This window comes from Anser brachyrhynchus (assembly GCF_964034855.1).
Source record: "Anser brachyrhynchus genome assembly, chromosome: 2".
NCBI classification, from domain to species: domain Eukaryota; kingdom Metazoa; phylum Chordata; class Aves; order Anseriformes; family Anatidae; genus Anser; species Anser brachyrhynchus.
The window spans coordinates 32,791,785-32,812,566 of NC_137695.1; the positions used below are offsets into that span (position 1 = coordinate 32,791,785).

Genomic DNA, 20,782 nt, shown 5'->3' on the forward strand with positions numbered 1-20,782 from the left:
TTTACATACTTGAATAGGAACTGCATCAAATCCTGAGATCCCTACCCGGTTTCAGTATTGTCCTTATCAAGACAAACAATTAGTTTAGTGGTACAAAAACAAAACAAAACAAAACACAAACACCACCACCAAAAAAAAAAAATAAAAGGCAAACAAACAAAACCCCATGAACTAATAAAAAGCAATTATAAGTATTGAAATAAACCCTAAGCTAGAAAATAGATTCTAAAATCTGTTAAGTATTTGTTCGCATTAGTATAATACATTTACTGAGTAATACAGAAACAACTAGTATTTTGTTTTATGTTTTAAAATATTAACTTGTTCATTGACGGAATGTAAATGGTCAGAACTATTCTTGCCAAAGTAGGAAGATGAAGACTGCAATTTTCAAAGCAGAAACTTTTTGGAGAGCTGAAGTTTAAAAATTAGTCATCGGTTGCACGTAGACCTTAATGAGGTTCCCTCTGTTGTCAGTGAAAAGAAGCAGGCACTTCTCAAGTATAATTCATCCCATCAGTCATCTAGGCTGGGCGGAGGTGCCTATCTCACTCCACTGGCTGTAGAAGAAACTGAGATGACTAACTTAGACAAGCTGCTTATCTTTGCAGCAACTAAACATAACGGGTTGACTACTAGCTGTAGTACAGAATGACTGTGGAGTTTGGAGCATTACTTATACACTCCTTTGAAACTATTTTTTACCAATCTTAAGATTTGGTACTGCTGAAAAAGAGTAATTTCAATGCACCATGGCTGATTTGGTTTCTAAGTGTTATTGATATTATTTGTTTGAATACATGGTATTTTCACTGTGTGATACCAAAATTCAGAAATCAGAATTATAGTAGAGGGATTACTGTTCCGGTATTTAAATGAATTTTTGATAACTGATGCTTATTGTTTCTTTTTTTTTTTTTCTTTAATATATAGGAAACGTGTCTCAAAAACTCTTTTCCTTGTTGCCTTGTGGGGGACTAGGGGTAAGTAGATTTTTATTTATTTATTTATTTTGCAAGAAGGAAAGCACACAACACATATATTCATTCATGAGCTCCGTAGCACTGTTGCTGCATCAGTTCAAAGTCATGAGAAGTTGATGATGAATCTCGAGATGAAATCTAAGACATTATCATACCATACTCAAAGACACAGAAAAAAGTACATTGCAATAGGCATATAGAGCAGTTAGACAGGAACATATTTTGTGAAAACGTGTACATTTCTTAGTTGTCCTTCTTTCTTTCTTTCTTTTTTTCTTTTTTTGCATATGATCTATTTTTGAGAAAAGTAACATGGGTGCAATTTCTTCTAGCAGAACGAGCTTTGAAGAAGCGAAAATAAATATAGCTTTGCATTATTCAGAGAGGAGAAAAAAATTATCGACACTAACATTTAGCATTATGAGAACTGCTCACTAGTTGCTAGAAAATTCCTTGGGCTCTGTTAAACTAATAAATTAATTTTTATGGCCTGTTTTGAAACAGATTCATTCTGAAATACAGTCTTCCAAGTGAGTATTAGAACTCAGTGGAAAAAATCTGTAGATAAAAATGCATTGCAATACTAGGTAATGAATTCATCTACATTATTGAAAAACATTTAGAATGGAGAGTATCTACTGATTCTGGCATCGTGCATAGTTTTGTTCTGGTTTTTTTTTTCCCCCACACAGCAGTATTCTATATATCTGGACCAGCTGCACACATTATTTACTAATGTTAGCAATATCAAAATGCTAATATTACTAGATATGGATGGGATGCCTAGATGATGCAGATATGTTCAAGTTCCCTTGCTCCCTTATGAGTATACAGAAATAAAGCCACAGTCTCTGGATTGCAATTAGAACTATAGGTCAACTTCCAATGCAAACTTCTAATGTTTTATTTACTTTTATCCTCCACAAAGGATAAGTTCTACGCCACAGTAGTCTTTATAGTTGTTTGTTTATTATTATTTTTATTATTATTATTTTTATTATTATTATTACTACTACTACTACTATTATTATTATTATTATTATATCCCTGAAAAACAAAATGTGTGTTGTAGGAACTTAACACAGAAAGCTAATAATTTCATTTTAGCTTTCAGAATTTAGTAATTTTGGAGGATTTATGAACTATGAGTTAAAGACAAAGTATCGAGAAGTGGTAATCATTCAAGCTCTCCTATTATGGATTTACACTTGCTGAGGATTCTGCCTAAAATTTGGAACTTGGTGATTAGCAACTTGCTGTATTTGAAACTTGGGGATCATTTCTGTATATGGACCGGCTAATGTTACACATAGACATGTAGACATGCACTTGCAAATGCACCTCTGTGCACATCTGTGTGCACATATTCACACATGCATATGCATACACACTTTTCTATATAAAAAAGGTGAAATCAATTGTTATTAAGGTAGTTTTTCACAGTTATTGAAGTTTATCGAGAAGTTTACAGAGAGTTGAACAAGAGATGAATGAAGTTGTGAAAGAATGTTGTTCAGACTTCTGAGCAAAGAGGAGGTGATGCAAAATTCCTTGACAATTCTTTCTGTGAGCTTTGGAAAGTAAATATGACCATGGTGGGCTTTGAAAATTAAACTATAAAAGATTTTTCTATGAAACACGTTATTCAGGCATTAATAAGTTAGTGTTAAAAATCATGAATAGAGATAGACTTTGAAATCCTTTTAAATACTTTCAGTAATAAAAGTATGCTGTCCATTCTAAAGCTAACATAAGTCAGAAATGCTCAGTATAACTTAGCTTTTTAAATGCTTAAATTTATCTGTACTTTCTTGGGTCTATTTGCTTTATTTCTGATTTAGAATCATGGAAATTGGATTAAAGAACATATAGAAATTGATACTTTATTTATTATTTTCGAGTTGGTTTCCCTTTCTACATATTATTGTCAGGCTTGCTGTGGGGCTCTTCTAAGGGAATGGGTTGTGACCTTTTTAAAGGTAAATAATCAGATTAGAAACTCTCTTTCAGTGATATTTGGCTGTCTATTGGTTAGGATGAGCTCTGGGAAAAGGAGCTATTTCAAACTGTCTGGAAAGCAATTCCTACATTTACTTTCAAAAAAGATGGTAGAAAGAAAGAAGCATTGCTACTTAGTAGTTTTTAAATTAATTGAATAACATTACTCAGTATGAAGCAGTAATCAATGTAAAACAGTAAGATCAGGACATAGTTCATGAAAAGACTGTGAGAAGAAGAATTTAAATTTATTTTTTCTTATCTTTTATTTATTTTCTTGCTTGCTTAATTGGTTACTTGTTCACTAAAGAATCCAGGGAGAAAGGATATTAAACAAAAAAAAAAAGACATCAGTTCTTGCAGAAGACTTTAAAGACTTTATGGCTCTCTCTTTAATGATAGTTTTCTGAGCTCTTTCATTCTATTGTCTTCTAACCATATGCGGACCTTGCTGGCTGTTATTATGCAGCTCTTCTATTATTAAATACATTAGCAGTTAAACTACTCACACAGGCAATGGTCACACCTAGGCTTATTCTTCTGCACTGCCAAGCTGGATTTAATATCAGAGTTCCCATTTCTTAAGTGATGCTGTTATCAATATGGAGATCATAGTCTGGTTCTGGTTTGGGACCCTAACGCCACATGCTGAAGCTGTACCACAGTTGGAAAGAGCACTGGGCCAGTAAGACAGAGCAAGGAGTAAGGGTGGTATATCTAAATGTACAATCTACCTATCATACATTTATAAATAATGTGAAGTCCTAGCTCCAAGCCTCTGTTCCACAAAGCTTATATATTTCAAATGAAAGAATCACTGGACAAAATGTAAACTACTCTTGGAGTAAGGACTGAAATGCAGACTTCATAGGCATTGCAGACATGATGAGCTGATGGGTTGTTAAGATTATCGGCATGAGTTTGGGATAGCTTGCATTGTTCCCACAGGACTTAAAGATCCAACCAACCTCTGTAACCCTGAATTCTGCTATATTATTGATTTTGTTGTTACCTCTGTTCCAACAGCGCCAATAAACTGCAGTCAAGATGAGGGATCCTCTTCTTTCAATATCACTTACAGTGACTGTAGTAAAATAAAGCTCTTTCAAGCATTTTGCAAAGTAAACTAGAGGAAGTGTCCCTAACAAAGTTCCAATATTCTCTGATCCTTTTTCATCACAGCTCTGAATCTTCTGCTTCAATGCAAAATACATGTAAAGCTACTGTTTTCCGATTCTGTAAACATATTAATTTGCTTTCTAGAAGTGATAGTGACTGCTTAAGTCAGGGTTGTTGTTGAATTTGGATAGGTATATGCCAGGCTTTCAGAAGAAAAATAAAGAATAAGAAACTACACAACTAATAAATATCTCCCTATCTAACAGCCCTAAGGTGACTCATACTGACAGCCAAACTGACCAGGTTTCACAGAGGGAGAAAAAAAAAAAAAAAGGCTATATCTAACCTAAGTTTGTCCATAACAGGTTTTCTTGCATAAATTATATATATATATATAAATATATGTATGTTTTTTTTTTTTTTTTAATCAGTGGACTATCCAGATTCAGCAACATAGCATCCACTGAAGTATGGGACCTCCCTCTTTCAATAGTAGCTTTTATTCTTTTTTCAAGTTGAACACTGTACCTGGACCAACTAAGGTTAAAAAGTTCAAATACTGGAGGGATGTAATTCCTTGTGCTGGAGAGAGACTAGCAGCTCTATGTCCAGTGGTTTTAATCCTAAGAGATGGTTTCTTGCAGCTGGTCAGAGGTTTGGAATGTGAAAAGTTTTCCAGGAGGTGAGTAGATTGCAGGTGAAATGGCCAAATGGGGAGAATAATCACAAATTATTTTTTGGTCCTGCAAATTATCAGAAAATTCCACAATTTTTCTTCTGTGAATAGCCACTGGAGATATAACTGATCATTTAATCACTGCATCCATCTATTGCAATTCCTCCCCTTCTGTTTTGCTGTGAAAATGATTAAAAAAAAAAGCAGAAATCTACTTTTAACGTGAGCAAGTTTAATCTCCTTGCCTCAGTCTGTCACTAAAAATAGTGATTGTTTTTCTGCCTGTTTGACCTGCTGCTGTGTGAAGAAATCTTGAAGTCATTTCTCAGCCATATTTTTTTGCCTAGTTGATAGGCAAAAAAAAAAAAACCACAAAAGCAAAGAAGAGCAGGCTTTTATGATAATGTCATCATCGGCTCCCAGCTTCAAACACTTCTGTGGCTTTTGAATTGTCATTTATAACTTGGAACTGAACCGACCCATAATTCCCTTGATGCATTTAGAGAAATTGATAACAGACTGCTTCTTTTATGGCTCAGAGGAGGCAACTCCAATCACATCACTATTGGCAGTCAATATTATTTTCTGACATGGTTGTAAAAGTATAAAGGGGCTTATGGCATTTGTTTAGATGAGGAATGGGCTCTCAAGCTGTGCTGGGGTTTATGGGTCCAGATTACTGAGAAGCAAAGGGAATATGATGTTTGCAAACAGGATATGATTTTATTTAAGTTTGGGTTTCATACGTTGTTCCCTGGGGATTGCCCTGCAGACAGAAGAGAATTTCACTTTTATCATATAAAATTGGGCAGTTATCCAATCCCCCCTGCTCTTCCCCCCTCAAAGACACTGCTCCAAACCTGTAATGTGTAAAGTCAGAACTTTAAACTGCAAGAGGAGGAGCTGTGGGAGAACACCACCCTGCAAGAAATTAGACTTTTGCAGAATAAATCTTTAGAAAGCTGAACAGACTGGTTCATGCAATAAACGCTGAGCCATCTGAGTAGCTAAGAATGGCTTCTGCATACTGGGAAAGTCCATTGCATTTTCTCTAATTTTGCTGTTGTGGCAGAACAAGAATGAGTTTTTCTTCTGGGATAAGCTGGTCTTGTTTCATTAACTGGAATATAACTTAGATCTTTTATACCAGAAAAGAATTTGGCCTGAAACAATCAAAAAAGAAATATGAAGCTATAAAATCTCTCTATGTTTTTCCAAATCGTACAAAATATTTGTAGCATCTCTCTAAATTTTCTGACTGTGGAGTTTCTCCCTAGCGTTCCATGCTGTGGTAGCTGGACACTACTACTTTTTATCCTGACCACACAGAAAGCATGCAAGAAAGGCAACATCTCACTAGTGCACAACTTTAGTAAGTCAATCAGGAAACAAATTGTTTTCTGCTGCTTCTCATTCTTCTCTTGATCTCCCCAGTCTGTGTGCAGGAAGAATTTTCAGCCTTTACTTTTTACAAATTAGTGCTCCTCTTAAAAGAATTAATGGTATCAACCTGGTACCATGGTGTAAAAATTAAGAAGGTATTGGTGATAACACTGTGTCTTTGTTGCAGATTTTAGGATCCTAGATGTTTTGCAGGTCTCTCCTGATATCCACATCTAAATCTGGCTGTAATGAAATCAGACTCAGTATGGTTTGTGCACTCAAACTAAACATCACCTCCACATAGGTGTTACAATTAAATTGTGTCCTTCCACTCTGTCCCAGGCTATACCAAAACAGGCATAATCCTGTCACAATATCAACCAAAAATAAGTCTGTTTCCTTGTTTGGTGAAAGTAACCTGTTATTCCTAGAAGCTCAGCTACCCAGTGTGAAATTTCCCACTCTGAAATCATCAATATAGCATGTGTTGATATGTTCACCTATCAATTCAATCTACTTGTCTGAGTGGCCTTATTAACCTCCTGAAATTTTTCAGTTGTAACATTTTGGAGAAGATTGCAGGAGATTTTTGTGAATAAAAGACTTATCTCCTAAGCCTCCCTGGCTACACCATCTCTAAAAAATTCCAAGGTTTAATCAACACAAATTCACAACAGCATTGTACTTTAATTATGGCATTTTGCATGACTATTCAGGACTCAAGGTTACACAGCTCTGACTATGTGATGTTTTCTGCAGAGGTAATCAAAATATGTGGTGAAAACAGCCATCCTGATGCCACCCCACGGTGTGATGCAAGGCCAGTAGGCATGGGACTGGAGGTTTGTCAGCCTGGAGCACGCAGGGGTCTGTGTGTTGGGACACTCACTGCAGTTCCAGACAAACCTATTTAGGCTATCTACAGGATGGGGGAATGAGGGTATAATGTACTCCCAGTTGCTCTGGCAAGCACTCTTTTAGGTGTCTTACCCCTGTCATTTGTGACAGTTCAGGTCAGCTTGGAACTGACTGGACTATGTTTTGGAGAAATGAACCATTTCTCACTTTACTGAGGCTGTCTTACATAGGCATTCTTAGATGTACTACTGAAACACCCAAAGCAAGAGCCTGGCTATCCGTGCTTACCTATGTAGCCATTGAAGAGCCATGTGCACCATTAGAGCAGGACTCAGTCCATCTAAGATCTGAAGAACTGTCTGGAGGTACTTGATTCCCCCCATTGATAGGGACTTTAAGCAACTAAGTTCCTAATTTTAGACACATTAATTTTAGGAAAAAAAAAAAAAAGTTAAGTTTGATAATGCGAATCTGGATGATCAGAAGAAGAAATAAGTAGATATTCCTCCATTAGCAAGGTGCAGAGACTTCATCTGCAGATCTGGACCATGCAATGGTATCTCACCTCTGGTAGAGTGGGGATGCTGTATTTAGCATATCAATATGGTGCCCACAACAAAAGGAAACAATTTCTTCAGACTAAAAGGCAGATACTTTGTCCTATTCTTGTCCACTCATGGCACAGAGGTGGCCCTGTGTCGTATACCACAGGGCTTGATGCTTAATGAGAGGCAAAACTGTTCAGCTAAGAGACATTGTTCCCTGACATCACTGCAGGCAGGTCTGTTTTAGAAATGTCTCAGTCTGCTTTAACTTGTAGCAGGTGAAGATAGAGAGCTCAAGAGTGGTAATCTGCTAACTTGGGTGCTAAAGGTAATCCTGTCAAGCACAGAATTTGGTCCCTTAGAAAATTTGTGGTTTTAATTTTTTTTTAATTTATTTTTTTCCAAATTTTAACAGAGGAGCATTTTTGCTTGGTAGTAGACCAGATTCAAATTGTAAACAAAGATACATAACATAGAAGAAATAAAATTATTTTGAAGCTAATGAGCTATCATAAAATCAATCCTTTAAAAACCTTACCTCATTTTGCATGATTTTTAAAAATTACTGTGTTACCTAAGGCCAGTAATATGCAAAGAAGCCCACTTATTTCCTAGGATATTAAACATATATGTATATTAAACACATGTATTTATGTTAAGTATAAATAGTGGAATAGTGTTATATACAATAGTATTGTATACAAATTCACTCCATATATGCAATTAAATTTGATGGGAATTCAGTAAAGAAAGTAGAATTCACATTTGCTCTTTAAAAGCACATCACATCTTTATTGACAGAATTTAGCCTCCAAGATGGACAGAAAAAAATCTCTGAAGAGGAAATGTTGTTATGCTCCTTGTCTGAATAAACACCAGGTTCTAGCAGAGCTCCATAGTGTCCTATGACAGAAAGATCATCTACAGCCAAGAAGAAAGCTGAAGTGCTATGTACTACTAATTTTTTTTTTCAGCGACAAGTTGCCAATTTTTAAAAAAATAAGTCATATAAAAGTTTTTTTTCTGTAATTGTGTGCATTACAACCAGCTACACATTGTTTTATCTGTTTGCTCGTGAACCCTTGGAAACTGCATGATCAAACATAAGAAGGCAGTTGCACAAGCATTTTCGCACACTAATCCATTAAAACCTAAAACAAATGTCAAGTTAAATTAATAGAGTACTCAGGGCTAGGTCTGTAAGTGCAGTAACATTTTTACAAGCATCTGGTGATATATGCCACATATCTGAGACTTGAATCTGGGCCTAAGTGTTTTATTTATGAGTTTTGTCTAAAAACAAGTTCTAATCCACATCTAATCCATGCTATCCTCCCTCCATTCCCCCTACCAATGATCCACACATTGCTGTTTCATTAAGGTTTTGAGATCCTTTTGGGTGTTTAATGCATGCTTTCTAAGACCCAGAGATTCTAAATGCTTGTCATAAAAGGAAGTTTAGGAGAGTCAATGAATAAAACTACTTCAGAAGATACTGTTGTGTTCAGCTTTTGGCTTGACTTAGCCTGATTCTATTCTTATTCTCATTTTGAATACAAATAGATTTATTTTTAAATACAGACATCACATATTAACTTGATTTTTTACAAACCTCCATGCGAACTCCCTTTGTAGGGAAATAGGGGTGCTGCATTTATTTATCTGAGGTGGACCACCACCATCAATAACTATGGTAGGCATTCAATTTTTATTTTCTGCTTAGAAATGTTTTGTTAGTATTTTCTTAAAATTGATTTTGCTTTATAATAGCTGTACAAGTTAGATCATTATTGGCAGGTAACACTTGAAAATGTTATATATCCTACATGTAGTAGGTACAGGTACTGTGAACATTCCTTGTTGCACTGAAAGAGGCTTTTGAGGTCAGAATTAATAGCTGCTAAAATTCTTTTTAAAAGTCCATTTCCATGATTATTATAGCTGGTAAATTCTTCTACTGGAATTACACAAACACAGCAGAGAAACCGATGCAAACCAAGTGAATTCCACCTTTTTTGTTCAAGCAATGATTTGTGAAGATCCTTTGAACTATTCATCCCAGTGGAGTCTAAAGATCGCATCCCTTTCACAATTTGTTTGTAAATCACACTGGAAGTATGAAAAAATGATATTCTGGGTACTCTCTATGGCAGGCGTTTTAGATTAAAGCAGTTGGAAAGGCCTTTGACAAAACAAGTCTCTGATACAGCTGTAAAGTAACAGTAAAAATAAAGGAAGCTCTTAGTACATATTTTTCCTAAAGTAACCCACTTTCACAAACTTCCTGTGTGGGGGATTTATGGAAGAGATGTCAGCCTTTTCTCCTTTGTTCCTTACTGAGTGATGTGGCTGACAGGCCATTAGAGGTTGTTCCTTAGAGATGATGTGCACACCTTCACTTCTTTAGTCATGGTGAGATGAAACAGCAGCTGAGAAGCACGCCGAGGACCTTTTGCTTCTTAGTGGAAATCACAGAGGTGATGAATGACCACGAGTACATCTGTAGGAGTGGGAAGTGAGAGCTATGAGTGTGGCACCTGGGAAACTGCACTGCTCATGGTCACGAGCAACGTATTCCAGACTTATGTACTGGCGTTCGCTGGCACCAACTCTCTCCAAGAACGGCAGACTTGTTGCTGGAAGTAAGAGCAAAATGCCACACACAAGGTTTAGAGGTTGCAACACTTCAGGAAAACATTTCATTTCTATTTTCATGCCAGAGAAATGAAAAAACTCAATGATGGAAACATGTTTGCTCTGGCATGAGTGGAAGAGTGTGAGACTGAACGCTTTTAAAACTAAAACAAAGGAATTTGCTCTGCAGTACACAAGTTTTATTCAATTGTGGTATCACTAAAGAGCTCTGTATTCTCCCATATTATTCCTCACAGAGGGCTTAATCAGTTTGTTTACTGCAAATAGCTACAATGTTGTTAGCTAACTAGATTTTATTTACTTCACAGTTTTATAAGCATTTATATCTAAGGACAGCATTTTTTTATGTACTAGTTTTTCCAGATTCATGTTAAAATATCACAACAGAAATGCATACTGAATTAACTTCCATCTAAGAATAGTTGAGCCCTACCTCTGCTCTTTAAAGAGAGGTGAAACAATAATTTTAAACTGCTATGAAGAACTGCTTCTTTTTAGCTTGTTGTGCAGGTTAGTGTACACATAGCACTGCTATCACTGGCTAAAATTTCCATGAGCAGGTAAATGACAGATTGTGTTTTTGAACTATTCTCAGAGAATAAGGAGAATATCTCTGACAGGGACATGTGGTAACTCTTGGAGGACTGTTTTTGATTTTTATGATGGCAACAACTGTGCAGAGAATCCAGAACAGGATGTGAGATTTAGTATATTTTCAATTCCTTTTAGGAATGAAATCAGAATTCCATTGTGGAAGCTCCATTTATGTCGAATAACAAAGTGTGTGTGTGTGTGTATGTGTGTGTGTGATAGAGAGAGAAGTCAAGCTCTAGGGTGCATTGTCAGAATGTATCGTAGAGCTTTGGCTCTCTTTTATATTGCCACCTAATTATCAATGAATGTGTATTTAAGACAACTTCAGAGCTCACAGTTAATTATTCAAGGAAGAGAAATAACTCATACAAATGAATAAACCACACAGGGTGTGAAAAATGGCAGGGTTTGTCAGACTGCCAGCAACATATCTGGTCAGCAGAACTGTGATCCAGTGACAATTAGGCAAATCCTGTGACATTTCTGGAGGAAGGATGACTGAGGATGAGGAGTGCAAGGGAAAGGTCAAGTAAAACAAAAGACAGTTATAAATATAAGAACGCTGATAAATTATTGTTATGCCACTTTTTGCCTCTCTGAGGTTCTAGATAGGTATTAGTAGCAGGACATGTAGCTTTTCCAGTTTTAGCAAATACGGGGATTTCAGAAAGGCCCTTATGTAAACAATCTCCCTATCACAAGTATTTCCATGTCTTTCCTCTCCATCTTCACACACACATACCAACACCTGATGAAGGCATAAGGAGTTGGTAACTTTCAAACTTTGTAGTCAGTCTATCTTAACATGAAATATTCTAGCCCTGAAAGTGGTACAGTACAAGGTTTCTATCTGCTACAACATCTCTGCTGTTTCTTAGCTTGTTTTCAGTATGCTTAAAGTCTTCATTGTGAAAGTCAAGTTATCACATTGGTACTTCTTGCAGGAAACATTCATATTATTCTTTTTTCTTTCTTTCTTTTTCTTTTTCTTCCTTCCTTCCTTCCTTCCTTCCTTCCTTCCTTCCTTCCTTCCTTCCTTCCTTCCTTCCTTACTTCCTTTCTTCCTTTCCTTTCTTTCCTTTCTTTCCTTTCTTTCCTTTCTTTCCTTTCTTTTTCTTTCTTTCTTTCTTTCTCTTTCTTTTTCTCTCTCTCTTTCTCTCTTTCTCTCTTTCTTTCTCTCTCTGTCTCTCTCTCTTTCTTGTAGTGTAAAGCAGGGAATTTCTGCAGGCAGCACTTGAAACATTAGTAGCATTCAGTCAGGAAAAGTTACCTACATTTCTTTTCACTTAAGTCATTCCTTTCCTCTTTAATGCCTCCACATCCACTTCAGGGACAGGTAGCTTAATTTCTATCATCTGTAGCTTTACAGAGTATTAGCTTTGCTACACATGCCAATGATTGAGCTATGCTAGATGTGCTTGAAAAAGTCTACAGCCTACACTGCTCATTCAGGAAACTCGGAGTGAAGTAAATCCATATGTGTGTTTAAAAGTTTAGTATTCAGATAGGGCTTGTGTTTTCTGGCTCTTGCTGTTATCATGCACAATCCTTCTTCTTTGAAGAGCTGCAGTAGTGATAGGCTTTTTTGATAACAAAATGTGTGGTATGCTCATAGTTTACTTCTGACGTTTTGAGGCTTTGAAAAACCATTCTTTTTCATTTTGGTTAAATATTCCAAATACTTTCCTACCCTGACAATTTTTAAAAGGATTCTTGAATTAAAATAATGCATGTAACTAAGCAGAATTTCTCTGTTAGGAACAAACTAGAAATCTGTATTGTCTGTAATTTTTTAACATCTAAAAAAAAAAAAAAATCAAGGGAGTTTTTATTAAATTCTTAGGCTACTCCAAAGCACTTACAGAACAAAAGTAAAAAACTGAAAAGTAAAAAAAGTTTATTAAATTCCATCTGACTTTATCATAGACTGTGATTTAGAAGGTATTACATTTGTCACAAGGTTATGCATACTTAGCACCTAGATGACTGTCAGATAAATTCGATCTATACCTGAAGGAGAACCAGAAATCATAATACTATACTCTTTACTCATATAAGATCCAATCTTTTCATCTCACAGGAATAAAAAGCATATCTGGTAGGATTTTACATAGCTGTATTTCATATACAGCGTGACAACTAGGCCAGATAGTAGCTGTAATTTTAATGTGTTTGCCACTTATATCACTGTATTACAACAGCAAGTTGCAAAGTAAACATTGAATAACACTAAAACAAAATCTCTGTTTAAGCACCTGAAATATTTAAGGCAATGCATCGCATTAATAGAGAGATAAAATGGAGTGGCATGGTATTTTCTAGTTGTGACAGCTAAAGTTTTTGCTGTAGGATGAAAGTTTTTCTAGGTTGTTCTTCATGAAATATTCCTCAAAAATTCAGTCTGAATTTTGCATGACTATGAAACAGATTATAACATCCAAGTTTATAATACTTTACCTTTTCAGGGTAATTATATTCATATCAGTATGTTAGTTTTCTTGTAATAACTATGTACTAAGATATGCAGCTTCAGTTGGCTAACTCTGGTTTTGAGAATTTGCAGTTTGTTGTACATACTATGCCCAAGAGATCAGCTACAATATTCCCCAAGAGATTAGCTAAAATATCCTGAATTTCCTGTGTACTTTTGGTGGTCATTTCTGAAAATTCTTCGAGAAATGCTATTTTGTTTCCTGATAGCCCATTTACATCCAGTCCAGGTACAATTCTGTAATGAAGGAAGTTTTGCAGTGGAAGATATTTGGTCTTATTGTCCTAGTTCAGTCTCCTCACACTCAGCTGAAAGCGGAAAATGATAAATGCCGTATCCTGGCCAATACTCGGTGTTCAGCAGTTGAAGAAACTGCCGTCTCATGTGTCAGAGCAGACAACTGTCTTGAAGGGTGGGTACTCTCAAGCTGTGGTTACAATTTTAACTTAATCGGCCTTCCTGGAAATGAATCATAGTCCCTTTGAGGATGCAGACTCCTGCTTGTGCCCTGGTGTACTGAGCAGCTGCCACTGAATCATTTTCATCAGCCACTCCTTCATGTTATCCTTAATTTGCTAGCCATAAAAATGGCAAGAAAGTACTCCCTCCCAGCCTTCTTGCTGATATTTCTTTATTTAAAGTACTGCACTGTATTTTTCAAACTTTATTATGGTTTGATTAAATTGATTTAACCAATGACCTCTACTTATTTATTTCCTTATTTGTTTTAAAAATAAAATTGATTCACAGTTGCTTTAAAGCAGCAGAGAGAGAACCTGAAGTTCTGCCTAATGTTAAATATGTCATGATATTTTTACTACTTGGTTTCTTTCTGGTTTCTTGCTGTAATTTCCTGAGTTACCTACTGATTTGTGTCTCAGGCTACCAATCTGCAAAACAAATATAATAAATCATCCTGTATTAAGCTGATGATGCTTAATTGTGTTTAGACAACTTTTTGAGATTCTCAGATGAAAACACAATGTGTTGTTATTATTGTTATTCTGAAGTTTGCAAACACAGTCCATACTTTTTATTCAGGCCTATTGTGAATAGGAATTATTTTCATTAGTTCTACTGCATGAACACAAAACTGATCAAAATGATAGAAAACTCAGGTCCAGCAAACTGAAAAACATGATCATTTTAGTAGCTTGAAATATAATATTATTGTAACAGTAATGGTGAAGACATTTGACAGGTGTAGAGAGAAGATCAAGCTTCTTTCTGTTTCAAATGACTAATCAGAGAATTCCTCAGAACCTCCACAGTCGAGCAGCATTTGCATCCATTTTCAATTACTTGATTTCTTTCTTTTTTTTTCTTTTTTTTCTTTTTTTTTATTTTTTTCTTTTTAAAGAAATTAGGAACAGAAGCTTCTGGTTCAAACTTAAAACATGTCTCAGTGTACTTGGAAGTTATCCAAATAGCATCTGCCACAGTATTTTGTCTATCCCTAAACGTTTCTCTTTTCATGATAAATTTGTGCAGTATGATACTACTAAAAGCACTTCCCATGGAGCATCAAGGAAGTCTGGCTGTCTCTTTAGATGATTTTTTCAGACTGTTTCACACCATCGTGTCTGCTTGGCATAATAGCATATAAGGGATATGCAACATTTCATCTATACTATGTTGTTTGTTTCTGCAAATAAATAGTTACTAAAAATATATTTCAAAAGTAAAATGTTGGGTTACTGATTGAAGCTGTAGAACAGTGCTGCTTAGCTGGCTTTATAATATTTTATTTATATTTTACAATTAAAATATCTTTATTTTATCTTTATATTTAAATATTCATGTAATGTTTAATGTGTGATATTCGCTTGTATAGCATGCAAAAATGAGAATTTTCTCTGCTTTAAGCAACCACATTCCTCTGTTATAAAGAGTGATCTAAAGCCTTTCAGTCAAAACTTAGCAGTCCATCAAAACTGGAAATACAACAAGGGCAGTACTTCAATTTATTTCATTTTATTTTTTTGTCTATGGCAATGGTAACTACTGAAATTAAGCTAAACAGTGAATCATTGTGATTTCAATCATTTAAAAATGATGCCTGCCTGGGTAAGAAAGAGAAGCTTTTACTGCTAATTTTAAAACACATCATGATCTGGGCTGCTGGTCAGTTTCTGTCGGCATGCTTTTTTGGGACAGCAGTAGCTGCTCCTGTGGGATCTCGTGTCTCTCACTGGCAGGCCCCCATCCCCACCAATGTGAGGACCCGGTGCAGGGCATCCACTGGCCGGTGAGCAGGCCCAGCCTGGCCGATGTAATGCTGTTTGTAATGAGAAATCTAAACAGGGAATGGCAGCGAGGCATGACAGGAATGTGTTTCCATTGGAGAAGCCCGTACAGAGAAAAAGCATAAGCAAAGCCATGTCCACAAGGCCTTTCAGCTGGCCCGGACGGAAGACTGATGTTATTGTACATGGGCTGTCACGCTGCCAGCCCTCCCTCACGGGTTTGTTTTCTCTCATGCTCTCCCTCTCCCTCTCCCTCTCCCTCTCTCCCCTGCCCTTCTCTTGGGGCCGGCTGTTTGCTCAGGTGGACAGTGACACCGTTTGGAATGAGTTGCACTCGGCCGGGGCGGCACGCATGGCGGTGGGCTGTGTCATCGAGCTGGCGGCCCGCGTGGCCTCCCGGGAGCTGAAGGTGAGGTCCGGGCCACGCGGTGGGTGGGAGGCAGGGAGGTCGGGGGGGGCTGAAGGCAGGCCTTGTTCGCCCGCTCCACGCTGCTGGGCGGTGGGAGGGGAAGAGGGAGGATGGCCACCAAGGTGTGGCAGCCCCAGTGTCTCCTTGAGGTGGCCAGTGAGCCTCGCAGGAGACAGGTTTGCCATCGATGCTCTGAAGTAGTGTTGTTTTCTTCAGAGTGCTACAGCCTGAGGTGAAGTTACTTGTTGCGTGCATGTAGCTGGCAAGTTGCTGTGGAACTGCCTTTTGAAGTGTTGTTTTTTTTTTTTTTTTTTTTTTTAATATGATTTAGTCACGTGCATGACCTCACGATACCACCCAGAGAGAGGGGAGGCAATCGGTGGGCAAACAGTTTGTCAGGGAAGAGGGACGCTGTTGATGAGGGGAGTAATGATCCAGAATACGCCTTCCCGTCGGCAGCTCCACGCTGACTGTCCCTCATTGTTCTTCCTGGACAGCTTCTCTTCCCTATCTCCTTTCTGCATGATCCGCAAAGAACGATGTACAAAACCCAAATTATCCCCAGTCTAAACAATTTATAAAAGTTCCAGACCTGACGGACTTTGACATTTTATTTGGTATTTTAACAGCCCTATTTAAAGGTACACCATATGCAGCCTGAATGCAGTCTTGCCCCAATAAACATTGTTGGAGCTAACACGTCTCCTTAATGAAACTGTTTATACTCTTTCCAGTCCAAACACTAACGGATTCAGTCCTGTTTGCAAAATCAAGATAGGAATAAATATTTTAGAATTAGCATTATACAATGATTTTTTTCAAAATTCCAAATGTAATGGAACTTGGGAATTTTCTTCCTCTATATCTGTCTTGTTTCAGTCAAAATATATTAGCTACATATTAGGTGAGGGGTACATAGGTTTATGTGTACATATATATATAAAGAGGTATAAAATATATAGGTATGTAAAGGAGCATTCAGTTAAAATACAGTATTATATCTCTGACCCAGTCAAATGCGATTACTAAACTTTCATGTTCAGATACTGAAATCATTAGCCGGGTGCTACACCAAGCTGCTATAATTTTTGAAATCTCAAATCAGGGACAGGGCATGTCCGTATGGGATCTTGCGCAACTTTTCCGATGGGCACTTCAGCTTTCAGGGCTCAGTAGGATTCAATGCACAACTCACTGAACATTATTCCCACCTAACGAGACCAATGAAAGGGAAGTAGGTTTTTTTACTCATTTTTTTTTGCCTTTGGTGACTGTAGGACATATGTCAGTCTTTAAGACAACATGCAAGCAAATTTTGATAAGAATAATGAGATATGCCCTGTGCACAGTTGGCCTGAGCAGTGTCTACTGCAGAATCTGTACTGCTTATCTTTGTGCTTTTGTGGTGTCTTTCCATGGTGTGATTGCGCTTGATTATTTATCTGTGTGATGGACAGATGGAAAGAATCAAACATCATCCACTGTGAGACCTTGGTTGCTGCTGGAGTTGCAACAAACTGTAAATAAATACTTTAAATTTAATACTAATTTGTAGTTTACTGTAAAATTATTGTTGATCCTAAATAGAATCTTCGTCTGCAGTGGAGAGGACTGGAACAATCTCGTTCCTCCTCCAGCTGAGACATAGGTAATTGTTCAAAACATGTGCCAGGTCACTGGTTTACCCCAAATCATGAGGAAAGTAGGAATGGAAAACATTTGCTGTGAAAGCGACTCAGGAATACTCATGCCATTCCCAATACGTGTTTAACCTGCTCCTGTACTTCCAGCATGAAGTCCAGTGGCTTACGTGCCACTATGCTGACTGTATGAACTAACAATCTGCATGTGGTATTTATAATTTAAAATGAAAGAAACCCATGGAAAAGTTATTAAGGCCTGGCTGACAGAAGAAAAACATGCTAGCAGAAGTTATGGAAATAAACCGATCCTGATATTTTTTGGCAGAAGCCTCGTATGTTTACTTTGTCACTGCATACAAACCTGGGTTTTGCTCAATGCTTTCATGTAGTAAATTGTATCAGGGGATTTTTTGCAGTGTATTCTGAGGCATTCTACATGGTGTTCACATGAGAATTTAGGTAGCTGTGAGATTTTAGCCCTATAGATCTGTGTGTGTCAATCTACATTTATGATGACTTTACATACTGCTTTTCCATCTTGCTGCCATTCTTCCTCTAGAAACACACATATTGCACTGATCAGCTGTTTCTAGTACAGGGAAAATGCCAATTCTGTAGCATACTTGTGAAGATCTGAGAGGAAGTAAGTGAAGCTGACCACTTCCATGTGCATTCATTGAGCAAATATGCATGTGAAGTAACCATCTGGGGCCTGTACTGTGAGCCCTGAGTGGGAGGATTAAGCTGTGATGGGAATCTGGAAAGGTCTGCCCCAGCTTCAGAATCTTTGGATGACAAAAAAGGCCTTCCAGAATTGTGCATAAGCTATAACAGCTCTGCAGCATGTAAACAGCAAGATGAGAGCAAGTAGGGAAACATGCTGTAATTTTTCCCTGGCAGTTTATAGCTATGGATTGTTATCAGATGGTGTGCTGTCAGTTTGATGTCATCTGAAGAAAAATATTAAATTATGAGACAGGTCACACAGATTTGTTCTGAAATCCCACAGTTGCCTGAGAAGAGCTGCATGTCCTGCAGTTCACAGTGGCAGACTTAAAGTACAGAGCAGGGAATTCCCACAGAGCAGTGCTTCAGACTGCAGCAGAGGAGGCAGTGGATTATCTACCCAGTGCAATGGAGAAAGAGGCCCAGCATAGGTGCCTTCCTCTGAAACAGTTCTGGAGACATTAGGGTAACCTTAGAGTAAAACGTTCTAGCATAGACAATGTCCGAGACAAGAAGCCTCAGGAATGAGACATTGAAGCAATTTATTTAAGTGCTGTTTAGGTGTAAGAATTATCAAATTTGTCAATGTAGTTGGGTGTAAGCTGCTCAAACATTTCTTACAGCTTGATGAATCAATGCATATATTTTTGTAAAGTCTAGCAAGGTTTTCCTAAAATAAAAATGAATATAATATTTTATTTTATGGGTATGTATGCGGTCAATTTAGAAAAACAAACAAACAAACCACCACAGGATTTGCAGTACTGGAGACAAATGTCCTCACTGCCTGGAGTACAGAAAGTAACATAGACTGTCCCATATTGACTGGCATCTGACATTTAAAGTCCATTTTAGTAAGGAAACAACTTTTCAATTTCCATGCTTACTCCAGTCTCTGCTGACATTGCTTGCATTAAGTGATAGTAGTAGCTCTATGCTATAAGTATGTGCTACTAAGAAGAGAGGTAAGGCTACAAAATCAATTGTGAGTCTACAGAACAATTGAGGGATTCACTGCACAATCGGACATGAGTCAAAGTAGTACACAAGGCAAAAGGTTCTCTACTTAATTCTGAATTTCCTGAGTCTGCCAGTCCCATTTCACAGAGGTTTCTTCTCAGAACAGCAACATTTTGTTCATCTGATTTGGACAGCGTTCAAAAACTTACCCAGAGTTAGAGTTCTCTTCACCGTAGTTCAAACCCCTTGTGAGACATTAGGTTTCTTTGATCTCCCCGACTAATGGCAAAAGCATCAATATGACAGTGCTAAGGACGTAAAACAATAGGGTTTACTGAAATTCTGCTGCTGCTGTAAAAGTAAATTGGTTAGGGGAGGAGGCTGGTTGGTTTTGTTTATTTTTATTTATTTATTTATTTATTTTAAATTAAGACAATACCTTCTCTGGGGAGACTTAATTCTGGATGTTTTTAATTTGATTATATCAGGTAGGTAAAATCATCCATTAAAATTAAGGATTTTTTGGGTTTGTTTAATAACATAATGAGCACTCACTGAGATCAATTTGATACTCCTTTGAGATAATTTTCACAGAGAATAAAGAATCACACCAGAGAAATATGTAGTATGATAAAAGTGATGTTTTACTGAGCCACATGCTATGCTTTTTCTTTTTTCATGAGTTTATTTGCATGTGTGATGAATGCCATATCGACAATATTACCATATGATGAGATGAGCTTTGCACGAATGTTGCCCTTTTTCAAGCTTTTTATAAGTGAGGAAACCTGGTGATGGCTGATGAAGTATTTATGTTTTATGTAATCACTGTCACAGCTCTCCCATCTAGCTGTTTTTGCTTTATCTACCTTTGCTCCTTTCCCATTTCCCCAACGGATTTGTGTAGATGATTTTTGCTATTACGCTGGCTACCACCTTTAGTGGAGTGGAGCATGTGGAACTGTGTGACTGTAGTTCCAATGCAGACATTAGGTATACCTAATAAATAATTTCAATACATAAGACAAGTCTTATGATATATTTCTTGGGATTTGGGAAGTAATGCAGGTAGTGCCCTGCATATGATTTCTTGCACATGGTATGGCTTCTGAACTTGAAAAATATTTGTCTCTAGTCTCTAACTAAGGACAGTTACTTCATAAAGAGGGTTCTAAAGATCTCCATCTGCAGAGAGAGCGTTTATTCCCTTAAATAAAAGGATCTCCTTTCTCTCTTGCATGGTCACAAGAAAACAGAGATGTGCTAGAAAAGTAGAAGGAAATGGTGCATATGAAGGCTCAGGCTGTACAAACCTTCTGTAGGACATGAAGGCAGTGCTGTACTTCACTGTGTCCCAGTCACTGCTCCACAATAACGACGCAGATTTGAGGACCATGTGGTCTAATGGTTTGGCGGCACTGGGAGATGCCATCCTTCCCTGCCCTCCCTGTTTTTTTTTCAGGCCCCCTGGCCCTACTGCTTCCCGTACATCAGCT

General features: G+C 37.3%; 1 protein-coding gene across 1 annotated transcript in view; it reads left to right on the top strand.

Annotated features, from left to right (window-relative positions):
- HDAC9 (histone deacetylase 9) overlaps positions 1–20,782 on the top strand; it is a 480,503-nt gene that overhangs the window by 344,836 nt on the left and 114,885 nt on the right. The window contains exons 15-16 of the mRNA XM_080581236.1: positions 934–983; positions 15,850–15,957. Coding sequence (XP_080437362.1) covers positions 934–983; positions 15,850–15,957 — 158 coding nt within the window. The remainder of the gene's footprint in view (positions 1–933; positions 984–15,849; positions 15,958–20,782) is intronic.